Source organism: Tamandua tetradactyla, chromosome 1, assembly GCF_023851605.1.
Source record: "Tamandua tetradactyla isolate mTamTet1 chromosome 1, mTamTet1.pri, whole genome shotgun sequence".
In the NCBI taxonomy this organism is placed as follows: domain Eukaryota; kingdom Metazoa; phylum Chordata; class Mammalia; order Pilosa; family Myrmecophagidae; genus Tamandua; species Tamandua tetradactyla.
The window spans coordinates 141753611-141766833 of NC_135327.1; the positions used below are offsets into that span (position 1 = coordinate 141753611).

At 36.6% G+C, this 13223-nt stretch overlaps 1 protein-coding gene across 11 annotated transcripts in view; it reads right to left on the reverse strand.

Annotated features, from left to right (window-relative positions):
• Positions 1-13223, reverse strand: part of RELN (reelin) — a 530878-nt gene that overhangs the window by 108850 nt on the left and 408805 nt on the right. For all 11 annotated transcript variants that reach the window (XM_077158967.1, XM_077158900.1, XM_077159048.1 and 8 more), the window contains one exon: positions 4799-5031. In XM_077158967.1, the coding sequence (XP_077015082.1) occupies positions 4799-5031 (233 nt within the window). The remainder of the gene's footprint in view (positions 1-4798; positions 5032-13223) is intronic.

The window sequence follows — 13223 nt, forward strand, 5'->3', positions numbered from 1 at the left end:
GATTTTATCTTTCAAAAACAGAAAATATTAATACAGTGAGATGTCAATATGTTGACTCACTTAGTGATGGTAAGGACAACCCTCTCTTCTCATACATGGCTTTACCAATTGGGTTATTCTATCCAACATCAAACAGACTGTAGTTTCAGATTCAGCTGTATATTATTGGGCTTTGGGGAAATCAAACCAAATTTGTGTTCCTTGGCTCTTGACTGTATTGACTACCTACAATGTGATGTCTTCCAGCCCCCTGATATTTTAGTTGTTGCAGCAAATACGCACCATTTGATGCTCCCCAACTATGTGACATGTTGCAATTGTCTATTTGGAAAAAACTGTGGTTGGGTGACAGTTTCAGAAAAGCACGGAGGAAGGAAGACAGTGGTAAAGGTGAGGAGTACAAGAACTTCACTGTTATAGACACAACTTTTGAGATGGGGTCAAGCAACAGTTCCAGGGTAGGTCCCAGTCTGTGGGGTTATAGCAAATTAACCCATTGTATTTGGAACGGAGTAGGCCAAGTGATCAGCCCTAGGCCAGATCTGGGAAGCTAGTTTCATTTATAGTTTTAAGTTAAACTCTGAAGCACAATAGTGCAGATCACACTTTTCAGAGAAACTATTCATTTTGGGAGATTGCTACAACAAGGAAGGGATAAATATATTAGGACTACTGAATGAGAGTCCATGTCTCTCTGCTGATCACTTTTTTAACTTAGCTTTTAGAATACTGTTTTGGTTTGCTAACATTGCTGGAATGCAATATACCAGAAATGGGTTGCTTGTACAATGGGGATTTATTCATTTACAAATGTACAGTTCTAAGACCATAGAAATATCCAAATTAAGGCATCAACAGGATGATACCTGGACTCTGAAGAACGGTCACTATGATCTGCGATGTCTCTGATGCATGGGAAGGCACACGGCCAGCCTCTGCTGGTCCTTCACTCCCAGGTTCCATTACTTTCAATTTCTGATTATAGTTTTTTTTTTCCTCTAAGCATTTATGGGTCCTCTCTTAGCATCTCTGGAGATATTCTCCCTCCCTGAGCTCTCTCTCTCGGTGTTTCTCTTTCTTGTCCTCATAAAGGACTCCGATAAAGGATTAAGACCCACCTTGAATTGGGTGGGTCATATTTCAATGGAAGCAACCTAATTAAAAGGTCCCACCCACAACAGGTCTGCCCCCACAGGGTGGATTAAAAGAACATGGCCTTTTCTGGAGTACATAAGATAGCTTCGAACCAGCAGATTCCATATGCATCTAGCTTTTCTTGTATCCCATTAGTCTTTCTTAGTCTGCTTTGTCATATCTTCCTCTTCTTCTTGATCTCTGAATGTTCAGTCCTTACATCTCTTATCTTTTCTATTTATACTTTCTTCTTATCCGGATATACCATGGATTTTTTTTTTTTATTGTCTTCATGTTGATAACCCTCAAATTCTTATATATAAATCTGGAGATTTATATATTGAATTGCCTACACAGAATATTTGCTTGGGTATCTTATAGGCAATTCAACATGTCCAAAATTAAATTTCTGTTTTTCTTCATCTGTCACCCCCCTATTTTTATTCAAATTAGTAAATGGTACCATCCTTCACCTACTTGCTCAGATCAAAGACTTAGGAGTCATCCTTGACTTACCTTTTCCTTACAATTCATTTTAACAAGTCCTGTTGGCTGTGCCTTCAAAATGCACTCTAAATCAAATCACTCACTGTCTCACCTCTACTACCACTACCACCTTTGCAAACCATATAGATGACTGACTATAATAGCCCTTAGGTTGGGTATTTGCTATTACCCTTGGTCTCTCACAATCTCCTCTCTATATACCAACCAGAGTCATTGTTCTAAAATACAAACCATATTGTATTGCCCCATCGCTCAAACCCTTCCAATAGCTTCCCATTATACTTAGACTAAAAGCTGAACTCCTTTCTGTGGCCTACAAGGCCATATGTGATTTGGCCCTTGTCTACCTCCCTGACCTTAACTTCTCCCACCTTCCTTTTCACATCCTCCATTCTAGACTAAGGGCCATCCAGATTCTGAGCACTCTAAGCTGATTTCCATCTCAGGGACTTGACTTTTGCTGGGTATGCTCTTCACAAAGAGGTTTGCAAACCTTGGTCTAATGCTTCACTGGGTTTCTGTTCAAACATCTTCTTAAAAAGCCTTCCCTGACTAACCAAACAAAAATAGTTTGTGTTATCTTTTCCTGCTTTATTTTTCTTTGTAATATTTAGTACTAGTTGAAATGATGTTGGATATTAATCCCTTTACTTGGTTTATCTCCCTTCACCATTGTTTCCACAGTTCCTAGAAGGATATACAATATCTACCAGGTGCTCAGGTATTTGCTGAATGCATGGGAAAATACCTTAAACCACACGCCATGCTCTGGAGTGGAATTCCATTCAGGGCAGGTGCTGAGAGAGTGGCTGTGGTGCTGGGGATCAGTTGTGCCTTTGCTCTAGACAGACACTTCTATTAAGATGACTGGAGACCCCAGAGCCAAAGTTTTCCAGTGTGTAAAACGGCATTCAAACTTTGGAAGTTCCTAAGCCCCACAGAGCATCTTGAATTATTATTGTGGTGGATTGTCTAACATTGGTTCCCAAATGAATCATACCTTACAGTATTCATTCTTTTAAGTATCCTCTTCCCATACTAATTCTGGGGTTGTCCATGTGACTTATTTTGACACTAGCAAAGATAACATACACAGAGCTTTAATAAGCACATGTACAAAGGACTTGCCTTTTGGAATGTTTCTGCCACCATCTGAAGAAGCTCAGAATCTCATGTGGGGAGTAGGCTCAGATATACCAGCCAGGGTCTCAGAAATGTAGTTGCTCCTTAGTTCACCTGAATATAGCCATGTGAGTGAACCCAGGTGAGACAAATAGAAGAACTGTCCAGGAACCCACATAATCAGGAAAAATAAACGTTTGCTGTTATAAGCCACTAAATGTCATGTTGGTTTTTAGGCAGCAATAGGTAGTTGACACAGAAATTAGTGCCTAAAAGTGCTGCCTTAATAAAACCTAAAACACAAGGTCTTGGATTTAGTGACAAGCAGCAGGTAATGGCTAGAATGATCACAAGAGACTGGAAAATGGACAATTCATATTGTATAGTTGTGGAACATATAACATTGTATACCGAAGTTTTCTAAAGTAAATTATATATAATCAAAAATGTATATAATGTACTTGTGGATCTTGCCAACGGGATTTTCAGGCAAAGAGTAGGTATTTAATTCTTCCATGTATGATTAGGAACAGAAAGATTAATAAACTATTGAGAGAACTTCTCAGGTTCTCTCTGTATTTCACATAAAAATATATAGTTCATACAGAAATATAGAAGAACAGGACTTACTGTGTTGGTAATAAATCTTTTCTTCATTTCTAGTCTCTCCAGATGGCAAAAGATTTCAAAGTAAGAAATGGCAAATGTCCTCAGGGTAAAATTCAAATCAAGTGTGTGGCTAAAAGATCCTTTGTTAAGACCTAAGAAAGATTTCATTCTCTGTCTAATTAAACAAAAGGGCTCTAAGAACCTTAAAGTTTTTCCCACAGCAGTCTGATATTGGGAAAGAAGAGAAGAAAATATGAATGGAGCTTTTTGTTTGTTTTTTGTTTTTTGTTGGAGGGTGCATGGTTCATGAATGGGGATTTTGAGACATGGAGAGAATCCTAATAAGATACATGGAAAACCCACAAAATATTTGAGAAAATTGTGTGAGCAAGAGCAACACCAGCTTAGACTAAAAGGGCAGAAATAATGTAAAAAATGTAAAAAGGCCTCTGAGTCCCTAACTTTTGAAGGCAAGAAGCTGGATGAGATAGCTATTTAGCTGCAAATACAAACTCTTTCTTATGGAAAAGGAAATATGTTTCAGAAGGTGAAGTTTAGAGATTGGAACCCAGAACTGAGGAGAAGAATGGACTAGGAAATCACTCCCATGGTGCAGAACTGAGACTTATCAAGGAACCCTTCTCTTGGATATTGCTCCTGGAAAAATCTGTTTAGATTTCAGAGTTCCTACAGGACAATGCTATGTGCCTCCCATTCCTTCCTTTTTTGGAGGGGTGGAGTGGGAGTATATCTTATGGTCATCCTGTTCTTGTTTCACCACTGTATGTGTGAGGTAGATAACTTGTCTTTTTTATTCACACCTCTATGGGAAACCACACCCAAGAACTAGCATCCATATCCTGACCTGATGTAGACTATGAGATCTGGAGCTTAGTGTCTGATGCTATGATGGGATGAAAGTTTGGGGGTCTTTGGAAGGAGAGTGGCTGTATTTTGCAAGTGGAAAGATGTGAATAACTATGGTAGAGTGTTACAAAAATGCCTCTCCAACAAATCATACAACCTTGAATACGTGTTTCTTTGTAATGTGACTTTTTCACATTTCCCAGAAAAGGGGAGTCTATTTCTCTACCTTTTAAATCTAGACTGACATGTGTCTTGCTGTGACCAATGCAATGCGGCAGATAAATTAAGGCCTTGCAGTTTATACTTTTACTCTTTTGGATCTCTGGGACCGTCTAATTGAAAAATATTGGGAAGAAAGCCTACACAGGCAGAAAGGTACACACACACACACACACACACAACTGCTCTGGGAATTCTGTCCTAGAGCTCTTCTGCTCAAGAGTCACTACTTGTATAAGTATATCTAGGCTATCTGAATTCTTTTGAGTCATCAAAATATTCTATAAAGCTACATTTTCATGAAATAGTTATAGCACCAACTAGAAATGATCTACTTTACCTGGATGCAAGAGACCTTGGAATAACAATGGTGATTCTAGTCCATTCTTCAAAGTCCCCCGTGTGATACACAGTGGGTTCACTCAGTTCTCTGGAATTTCCTTCACATCCTTTGCCTGTAGAAGCTGGGAAACAGCCTTCTTTGACCAAAAACCAGGACATACCAGCATCATGAGAGTATTGAAGAAGAACTGGAGCAGCACTGCTGAACTGACTGGCACACCCTATATTCAGCTGTTAAAGGAAAGATAGAATTATACAAGGCTTTTGTTCAGTTATTCAACAAGTTAGGTGCAACAGCAGCCAGGGCCCTTTCTAATGAGTTAAATTTACAGTGATAAGACATGCAATTCTATCTCAATAAAGACTCCTTCACAGATTCTAGAATTCTTTGTTTAGGAAAGCAATAGATGTGTTTTAGTAGAAAGCTGGACCAGCTGCCCATTTTGTAGATTTCTTGGGATTTACAGTTGGGAAGAGAGAAGCGCAGTGTCTTTGGTGTTAGAGCCTCAAACAAAAGATAAAAAGCCAAGAAACTGCTTTCTTCTTACTTCCCAGAGGATATAAACAGAGGGAAGCAGAAGATGAAGTAGCTGCCCTTTCCAGCACATGAGGGTCACCTGAAGAGAGGGCAGTCTTCCTGTTTCCAATGGAACAAGCATCTTTATTCTGTTTGCTTGTCAAAGCTCAGTGTCAATTCAGATATATGAGCTGTTTTCTTTTACAGCATCAAAAAAGCAAAATAATCCAGAAATGAAACTATTATTGCTCCTACTCACGTAGGGCACTGTCATCATAGAATTAGCAATATTAGGAATTAAAAAAAAATTAACCTCAATATCAATACCTTAGCATAAGTATTTTTATTTTTCTATTTTATCTTCTAATCTTTATATAGAAGTACATGTTTTGGTCAAATATCTTAAATGATCATACTTCTAGAATTTTATCCCTACTCTATAACATATTATTTTATTATTGTAAAATACAGTATTGCAAAGGATGCACCTTTTTTTCTTCATCAGATTTACTGTCAGATAAATTTCCTAGGAATAATATTATGGAGTCAAAATATAGAAACATTAAAAAATTTTCTACTTATAAATATTCCTTTTGCATCAAAAAGGATTATGTCAAGATACATTAATTGGATTCAAAGGTATCAGTTTGACCATAGCCTTACCAATCCTGGGTATCATCACAGTTTAAGACAGTTTCTTCTTAAATTATTAAATGTATAAAATAATTTCATTATGGCTTTAGTTTATATTTCTTGATAATTGTAAATTTCAAACTCTGATATTTATTTTATTACACACTGTCTTATATGGTCTATTCATACCTTATTTCATTTGTTGGTTGGAGGCATCATAGGATTGTATTGTAGAAGGTTTTATAAATAATAATTGCCAAATTTTATAGCAGAACAGTTGAAGTAAAGGAATCAGAAGAACATGATTATCACCAAAGAATAAAGGATGAAGGAAAGCCAGAGCCATATGGGCAAATGTTCATTTTTATGGCTACTTTAAGAGCCTGATCTAATCTTTCAAAAGAAGGTGATTCTATGATTTCCCTGATATGCAAACAGAGATAGAAAGCATCTCAGAAAGATTTATATTTTGGTCAGTAGAGATTATATTATTATTAAATTTATTTTTTGCTTCTGCTCTTACTCTTAAATTTATTCAGATTTATGCAGTTATTTATAGTAGTAATCTACATAGTAATATATTTAGTTATAAAAGATTTGACCCTCCATATACTGATTAAACTCTTCTAATGCAGCTCCTTTTTGTTGTCACCCATTAGAGTCTGAATGGCATGTGGTGAGGGCAGTCACACTGGGGACACATCATTAGCTTTTCTGTTTGTTTTGACTTATTCTGATGGGTATAGTTTATAAAATAGGTGCAGACATACTCTCAGGTGCATTAAATATATAATTCATCTTAAATTTCCCATTCAAGATTAACTCACACATTTAACAAATATTTACGGGGGTACTTCTCTGAGGTATCACAGGGATAACCTCCAGCCACCTATGTCAATCTTTAAAAACAAAACAAAAGGAAATTAAAACTCTACCTGAATTTAGGTCTGTCTCTAACTACACACCTAACATCTTGTAGAAAAGCCATATTGATTGTTCAGATTCCTTCTTCAATCATTGTCAGCTATTTCTGCCCTTAGGAACCAACCCATGAAATTACGAAGGAGATCTCTATTGAACTAAATCCAATGGAAAAGTCCAATCCTTAATTACTCGACTCTTATGCTGCTTTTTACACTGCTGACCACTTCTTTTTTTATTGACCACTTAACTTGCCTCTTAAGAGTTGCTGTTCTTGGCTTTCCTATCTTCTTACTCAAGGCATGCTCCATAATCTCATTCACAACCATAATTTCTGGACACCTATGGCTCCTAGGTACGGCCTCTGCCTGCTCTCCAGATGAATGCATATAACGACTTCCCATGCATTTCCACTTCAGCAGTCGTAGGCATCCCTAATTCTGTAAGTCTACACCTGATATCAACATATACCTCCCTAAAATAAATCATCCTGCTCTTGAATTTCCAGTTTCACTGACTGGAGCCAGATATGTGGGGGTCAATCTAGAATCTATTCTCTCTATCATCCAATAGGTCACCCAACCTGGTGCCTATACCCCTTTAATATCTTTCGGGACTATCCACTTATCTTTACACCCTGTTCTATGCCTTAACGTGGCATTTTCCTTCCTCACTCGGTTATTGCTCTAGCATGCTTACTTTACTCAAAATGTATAAAAAATCTGATTACTTCTCTCTGCCTCCTCCAGGAATGCAAACTCTCATCATCTCTTACTTAGACCACTGCAATCTTACTTCTCTCTGTTTCTGCCCTTGAGCCAGCCTGTGTGTCCCCAATATGGACACCAAAGTGATTCTTTAAAAGCCAATTCAGAGCATGTCAATATTCCATTTTATGCAAAGCAAAATATCAAAGCTTGACTTTATATTTTTCTATCTGTACCCATGTTTGCTCTCTTTACTTTAGTCACATAGGCCTTTTTGTGGATTCTTGAACCTTGCTAAGTACATTCCCAGTTCAAGGCTTTTATACTTTCTGTTCTCTGTGCTTGGAATGCTCTTTCCAAGACAGCGGCATGGCTCACTTCACTTTCTTTAGGTCTCAGATTAAATGCCACTTTATTAGTGAGGTCAAACCTGACAAACTTTTATAAAATGGTAACCTGCCTTCAACAACAAGCCCTAACTCTCCTCTCTTATACATTTTCATTGCACTTACCACCCTCTGACCTACTACATATTTGCCAGCCCATTTGCCATTTTCTGTTTCTCTCAGAACAGAAACTCAATGTGGAAAGGGGCTTTGTGTGTTTTCTTTAACTATTGTTTCCCCAGTGCCTAGAACAGTGCCTGGCACACAATAAAGGCTTTATGAGTATTTGTTGTGTAAATGATGAATGGATTTGCTGACTCCAGTTTCTCCTCCTGTTAACACATACACTGCTGTCAGAACGATCTTTCTAAAAACAGAGATCTGATTCTGCCACTCAGTGGATTAAAAATATTTAATGATCATTGCTCTTGGGATAATATCCAACAGACTTGTGTAGAATAAAATGCCTATCAGGATCAGCCTCATATCTCACCTCTGCAGCACATACTCCAAACCCTCAAAGTTTTCAGATTTGCCATTCTCATTAATACTTTTGTGTATTTACATGTACTTGCAAATTTGGTTCCCTTTAATTCCTCCCCCTCCATTCAACAGCTGGCTAGGTCTATATTTTCAGAGGCTTCCAGTTTTGCTCATTCATTCATTCACTCATTCATTTATTTATTCTTTTTTTCTTTTTTTGAGTGCCTGCCACATGTCAGGAACTATATCAGGTACTCCCAACATACCTAATAAAGCCTACTTCTATTATTGCTCTCTTGTGACAGTCCTACAACTATTCACTTTTCTAACTCAGTCATAAGTTTCTAAGTTCTGGGTGGGCTGGAGCCATAGTTGTCATCTCTATATTCCTAACACCTAGTGTTCAGCACATGGCAGGCAGTCATAAAAAATGTAGCACTGTGTATTTTTGGACAAATGACACCAAAAATTCTTGTTTACAAATCTTAGACAGACATTAGTCATCAATTTCTGAATCACCCATTTTACACAGCTATTTTCAACTAATAGCCACAAACCAATAGCTTTCTGTTGGTGTAATGTGAAAATAAGATTCTTCTTAAGCATTATGTTTTATGGATGGCTATTTAAGTACTTGAAACATTTAACAATGTTTCTTTATTTAGTTTTTTAAACTTCAGAATACCACCTTGCAGACTTTAACACCTACACTATCATTTCTGTGACTAATTAAATAGAAAACGTGTCAGATGAGAAATGACACAAAAATCTGACAGTGTATCTGCTATTAATATTACTTTGTTACCATTTTAGGCAGTACCAACAAATTAATATAGACGCAAATAATGCTACTGATATTTTTCTATTGCAGTTTAACATCAAATTATAAATAGCAAAGGAAAACATTTTACTAATCATTTTATTTATAACTTCCTTATTTACTGACCTATGGAACTTATAACTGAAGAGCTTCCTATAACCTTCTGATATCTTTAATAACTTCATTTGTAAATTATTTAGCATCCTCTTCCTGCTGTTGTGGAAGGACCATGTAGTTGTACTAGCTCATAAAAACTGCATAACTTTTGACCCCAGAACTCACCAATGGGATTTTATTATAAACACAATGAAATTTTGATTAGGATTCTGAAACAAGAGCTTGTCAAAGTAAATACTTGCCATACATATTTGATGTTATCACAACGTGGAAAACAAGCTTTTAAGAGGAAAAGTAGCAAAAGGACTTCTATAGGTGGCCATGTTTTATACCAGGTGATTCCAGTGCCCACTTGAAGAGCAGCTGACCCATAGCCTCATCAGCACCCAAAGACATGAACGGCTCAAAAAGATGAGTTGAGCCACTCACTATTTCCCTGTCTCAGAACTGTGACCATAAAAATGTGGAAAAGACCCTAGTTATCAGAGATAGTAGAATAAGATGCTAAAGGAGGTTGTTCCTACTCAGAATCTTTGAACAACTAGCAAAAACTGACATCTTTCTTAAAACACCGGAAAACAGTTAAAGGGTTGCAGGAATGGGCAAGAGCTGAATCAAGAAAACACTGCTATAAAAAAAAGGTAGGTGAAGCTCCTGGTGCCCACATTGGTCTCTCCCCTAACCCCTCTGCAGCCTAGTATGGAACTGGCCTGAGCTCCCACTGTGAGTCCTTGGCTGTACTCTGGAGGGAGCAGAGTAACCCTTATGCACCCTCTAGGCTGTGTGTATGTTGAGCACAATCTACCCAGTAGCAGCCTGAAAGAATGAATCAGGAAACTTATATCTGGCTCACTCTCTCAGAACTTGTCTTGGCGCTAAAGCAACAAAATCAAGGTTGTCTGGGGCTTAAGTCATAAAATAGAGTACCTGGGATGGGGAGAAAGTCTACTTCATGGGAGTAGAGAGGGCATCCAATTTCCTGTAAAGTGGAGGAATTTCTAAGGCCATGAGCAAGGTTAAACCTTGGACAAGACACATGCTCAGAAAAGACAGAAAGGACCTTGTACTTCATAACTTCACATTTGACTTGGGCTGATCTTTTTGATACAATAGCTATATTCTGAAGGAGAGCACCAGCCAATGCAGTGAAAATCTGCAAAGACTATAAAAATAGTTTTTGTTGTTTTTTTTTTTTTGTATTGCAAGGATCAAGATAAAAATTCTGAAATCACCAGTGAAGACTACCAGACTTCAGGTATACCAGACAAAGAATTAAAAAAGAATGATTTTCAATACGTTCAAGGAGATAAAGAGAAAATACTAAAGGATATTAGGAAAACAATGACTGAATAACATGAGAATCTTGATAAAGAGATAGATATTTTAAAAAGGAACCAAACAGAAATACTGGAGTGGAAGATCACAGTAACTAAAGCAAAAAACTCCCTAGAGGTTTCAAGACCAGATAAGAGGTGACAGAAGAAAGAATCAGTGAACTCAAAGACAAGAAAATTCAAATGATTCAGGCTGGGGAGCAGAAAGAAAAAACAATTAGAAGTAGAGATTTCAATGTCATTTACTTGTCATTTACAATGTCGTTTATAAAGACATACCAACATACTCATCATGGGAAGTCCAGAAGGAAAAGAAATAGAGTGAGGGGCAGAAAGAATATTCAAAGATATAATGGCAGAAAACTTCCCCAATTTAACAAAAGGCATGAGTATGTACATTCAAGAAGCCAAAAAAACTCCAAACAGGATTAACTTACACAGAAACATACCCAAACATATAGCAGTCAAACTGTCAAATCCAAGGCCAAAGAGAGTTCTGAAAGCTGCAGAAGAAATGCAGAAAGTTATGTACAAGGGAGTCCCAATAAGATTAAGTGCAAATTTCTTATGAGTAACTGTGGAGGCAAGAAGGCAGTGGGAATAAATATTTAAAGTACTGAAAGAAAATAATGGTCAATTAAGAATTTTATATCCAGCAAGACTTTCTTTCAAAAATGAGGGAGAGATTAAGACATTCTCAGATATACAAAAGCTGATGGAGTTCGTCACCACTAGACCTTCCTTACAAGTAATGCTAAGGGGAATTTTTCAGACTGAAAGGGAAGGAAAACAGACAATGGATTGAAGACATAAAGATCTCCAGTAAAGGCCACCCTATGGGTAATTATGAATGCCAGTACTATTGTATTTTTTGTTATGTGACCCCACTTTTTACTTCTTACAGGTTTTAAAATGCAAATGCATGAAAAGTAATGATAAATCTATAGTTTTATACCCTACAAAGATATAATCTATAACAAGTACAAAACTAAGGTGGAGGGATGGAGGGGTATAGTAACAGTGTACAGTATACTATCGAAATTAAGTTGGTATTAAATCAAACATGATTGTTATGAATTCATGATGTTAAATTTAAGCCCCATGGTAATCACAGAGAAAATATATGAAAAATACACAGAGAAAGAAATGAAAAAGGACTCAAAATTGAATGATATGCTACACAAAAATCAAATAAATATGAAAGTATGTATTAATAGAAGAGTTGAGGGACAAAAAGGTATAAGGCTTTTAAAGATTAAATAGCAAACTGCGGAAGAGACTGCTGCATTATCTGTAATTACTTTACATATAAATTGATTAAATTTCCAGTCAAAAGGAAGAGCTTGGCAGAATGGATAAAACAAGCATCATCCAAGTATATGCTGTTTACAAGAGACTTGCCTTAAATTAAAAAGACACAAGGACGTTGAAAGTCAAAAGATAGAAAAAACATATGCTATATAAATAGTAACCAAAAAAGAGCTGGGGTAGCTATACTAATATCAGTTTAAATAGATTTTAGTAAAAAACCATTATGAGAGACAAAGAAGGTCACTATATACTGATAATGGAGTCAATTCAACAAGCAGACATAACAATTATAATTTTAATGCATCCAATGAGAGAGCCCCAAAACGTACGAAGCAAATATTGACGTTTGAAAAGAGAACTAGATCTTTCTACATTAGTAGTAGGAGACTTCACAACATCATTTTCAGACTGCATAGAACATCTAGACAAGAGATTGATAAAGAAATAGGAAATCTGACCAAGGCTATTAACCAACTAAACCTAATAGACATTATAGAACATTTCACCCAATAGCAGTGCATTACACATCCTTCTCCAATATGCATGGATCATTCTCTAGGATAGACCACATGTTAGGTCACATAACAAGTCTAAATAAACTAAAAATTATTGAAATCATACAATGTATCTTCTCTGACCACAATGGAATGACGCTAGAAATCAAAAACAGAAGAAGAACTGGAAAATTCACGAATATTTAGAAGTAAAGCAACCAATGTATCAAAGAAAAAATCACAAGGGAAGTTAGGAAACAACTTGAGGCAAATGAAAATGAAAGTATAACATACCCAAACTTATGGGTTGGACCAAAGGAAGTATGAGAGAGAAATGTATAGCTCTAAACGCTCACATTAAAATAGACCTACCTCACAATTGGTGAGACCTATCCTCACAACTGGTGGATCTAGAAAAAAAAAGAGCAAACTAAACTCAAAGTGAGTAGAAGGAAGCAAATAAAAAAGATTAGAGTGGAGATAAATTAAGTAGAAAAACAATAAAACAATGGAAACAACCAATGAAAACAAAAGTTGTGCTTTGAAAAGATAAAAAAAAAAATAGGCAACATTTAGCAAGACTGACAAAGAAAAGTAGAGATAAGATGCAAATAACTAAAATCAGAAATGAAAGGGTGGGTGAGGGGGACATTACTACTGACCCCACCGAAAAAAAATAACTTTGAGAGGATACCATGAC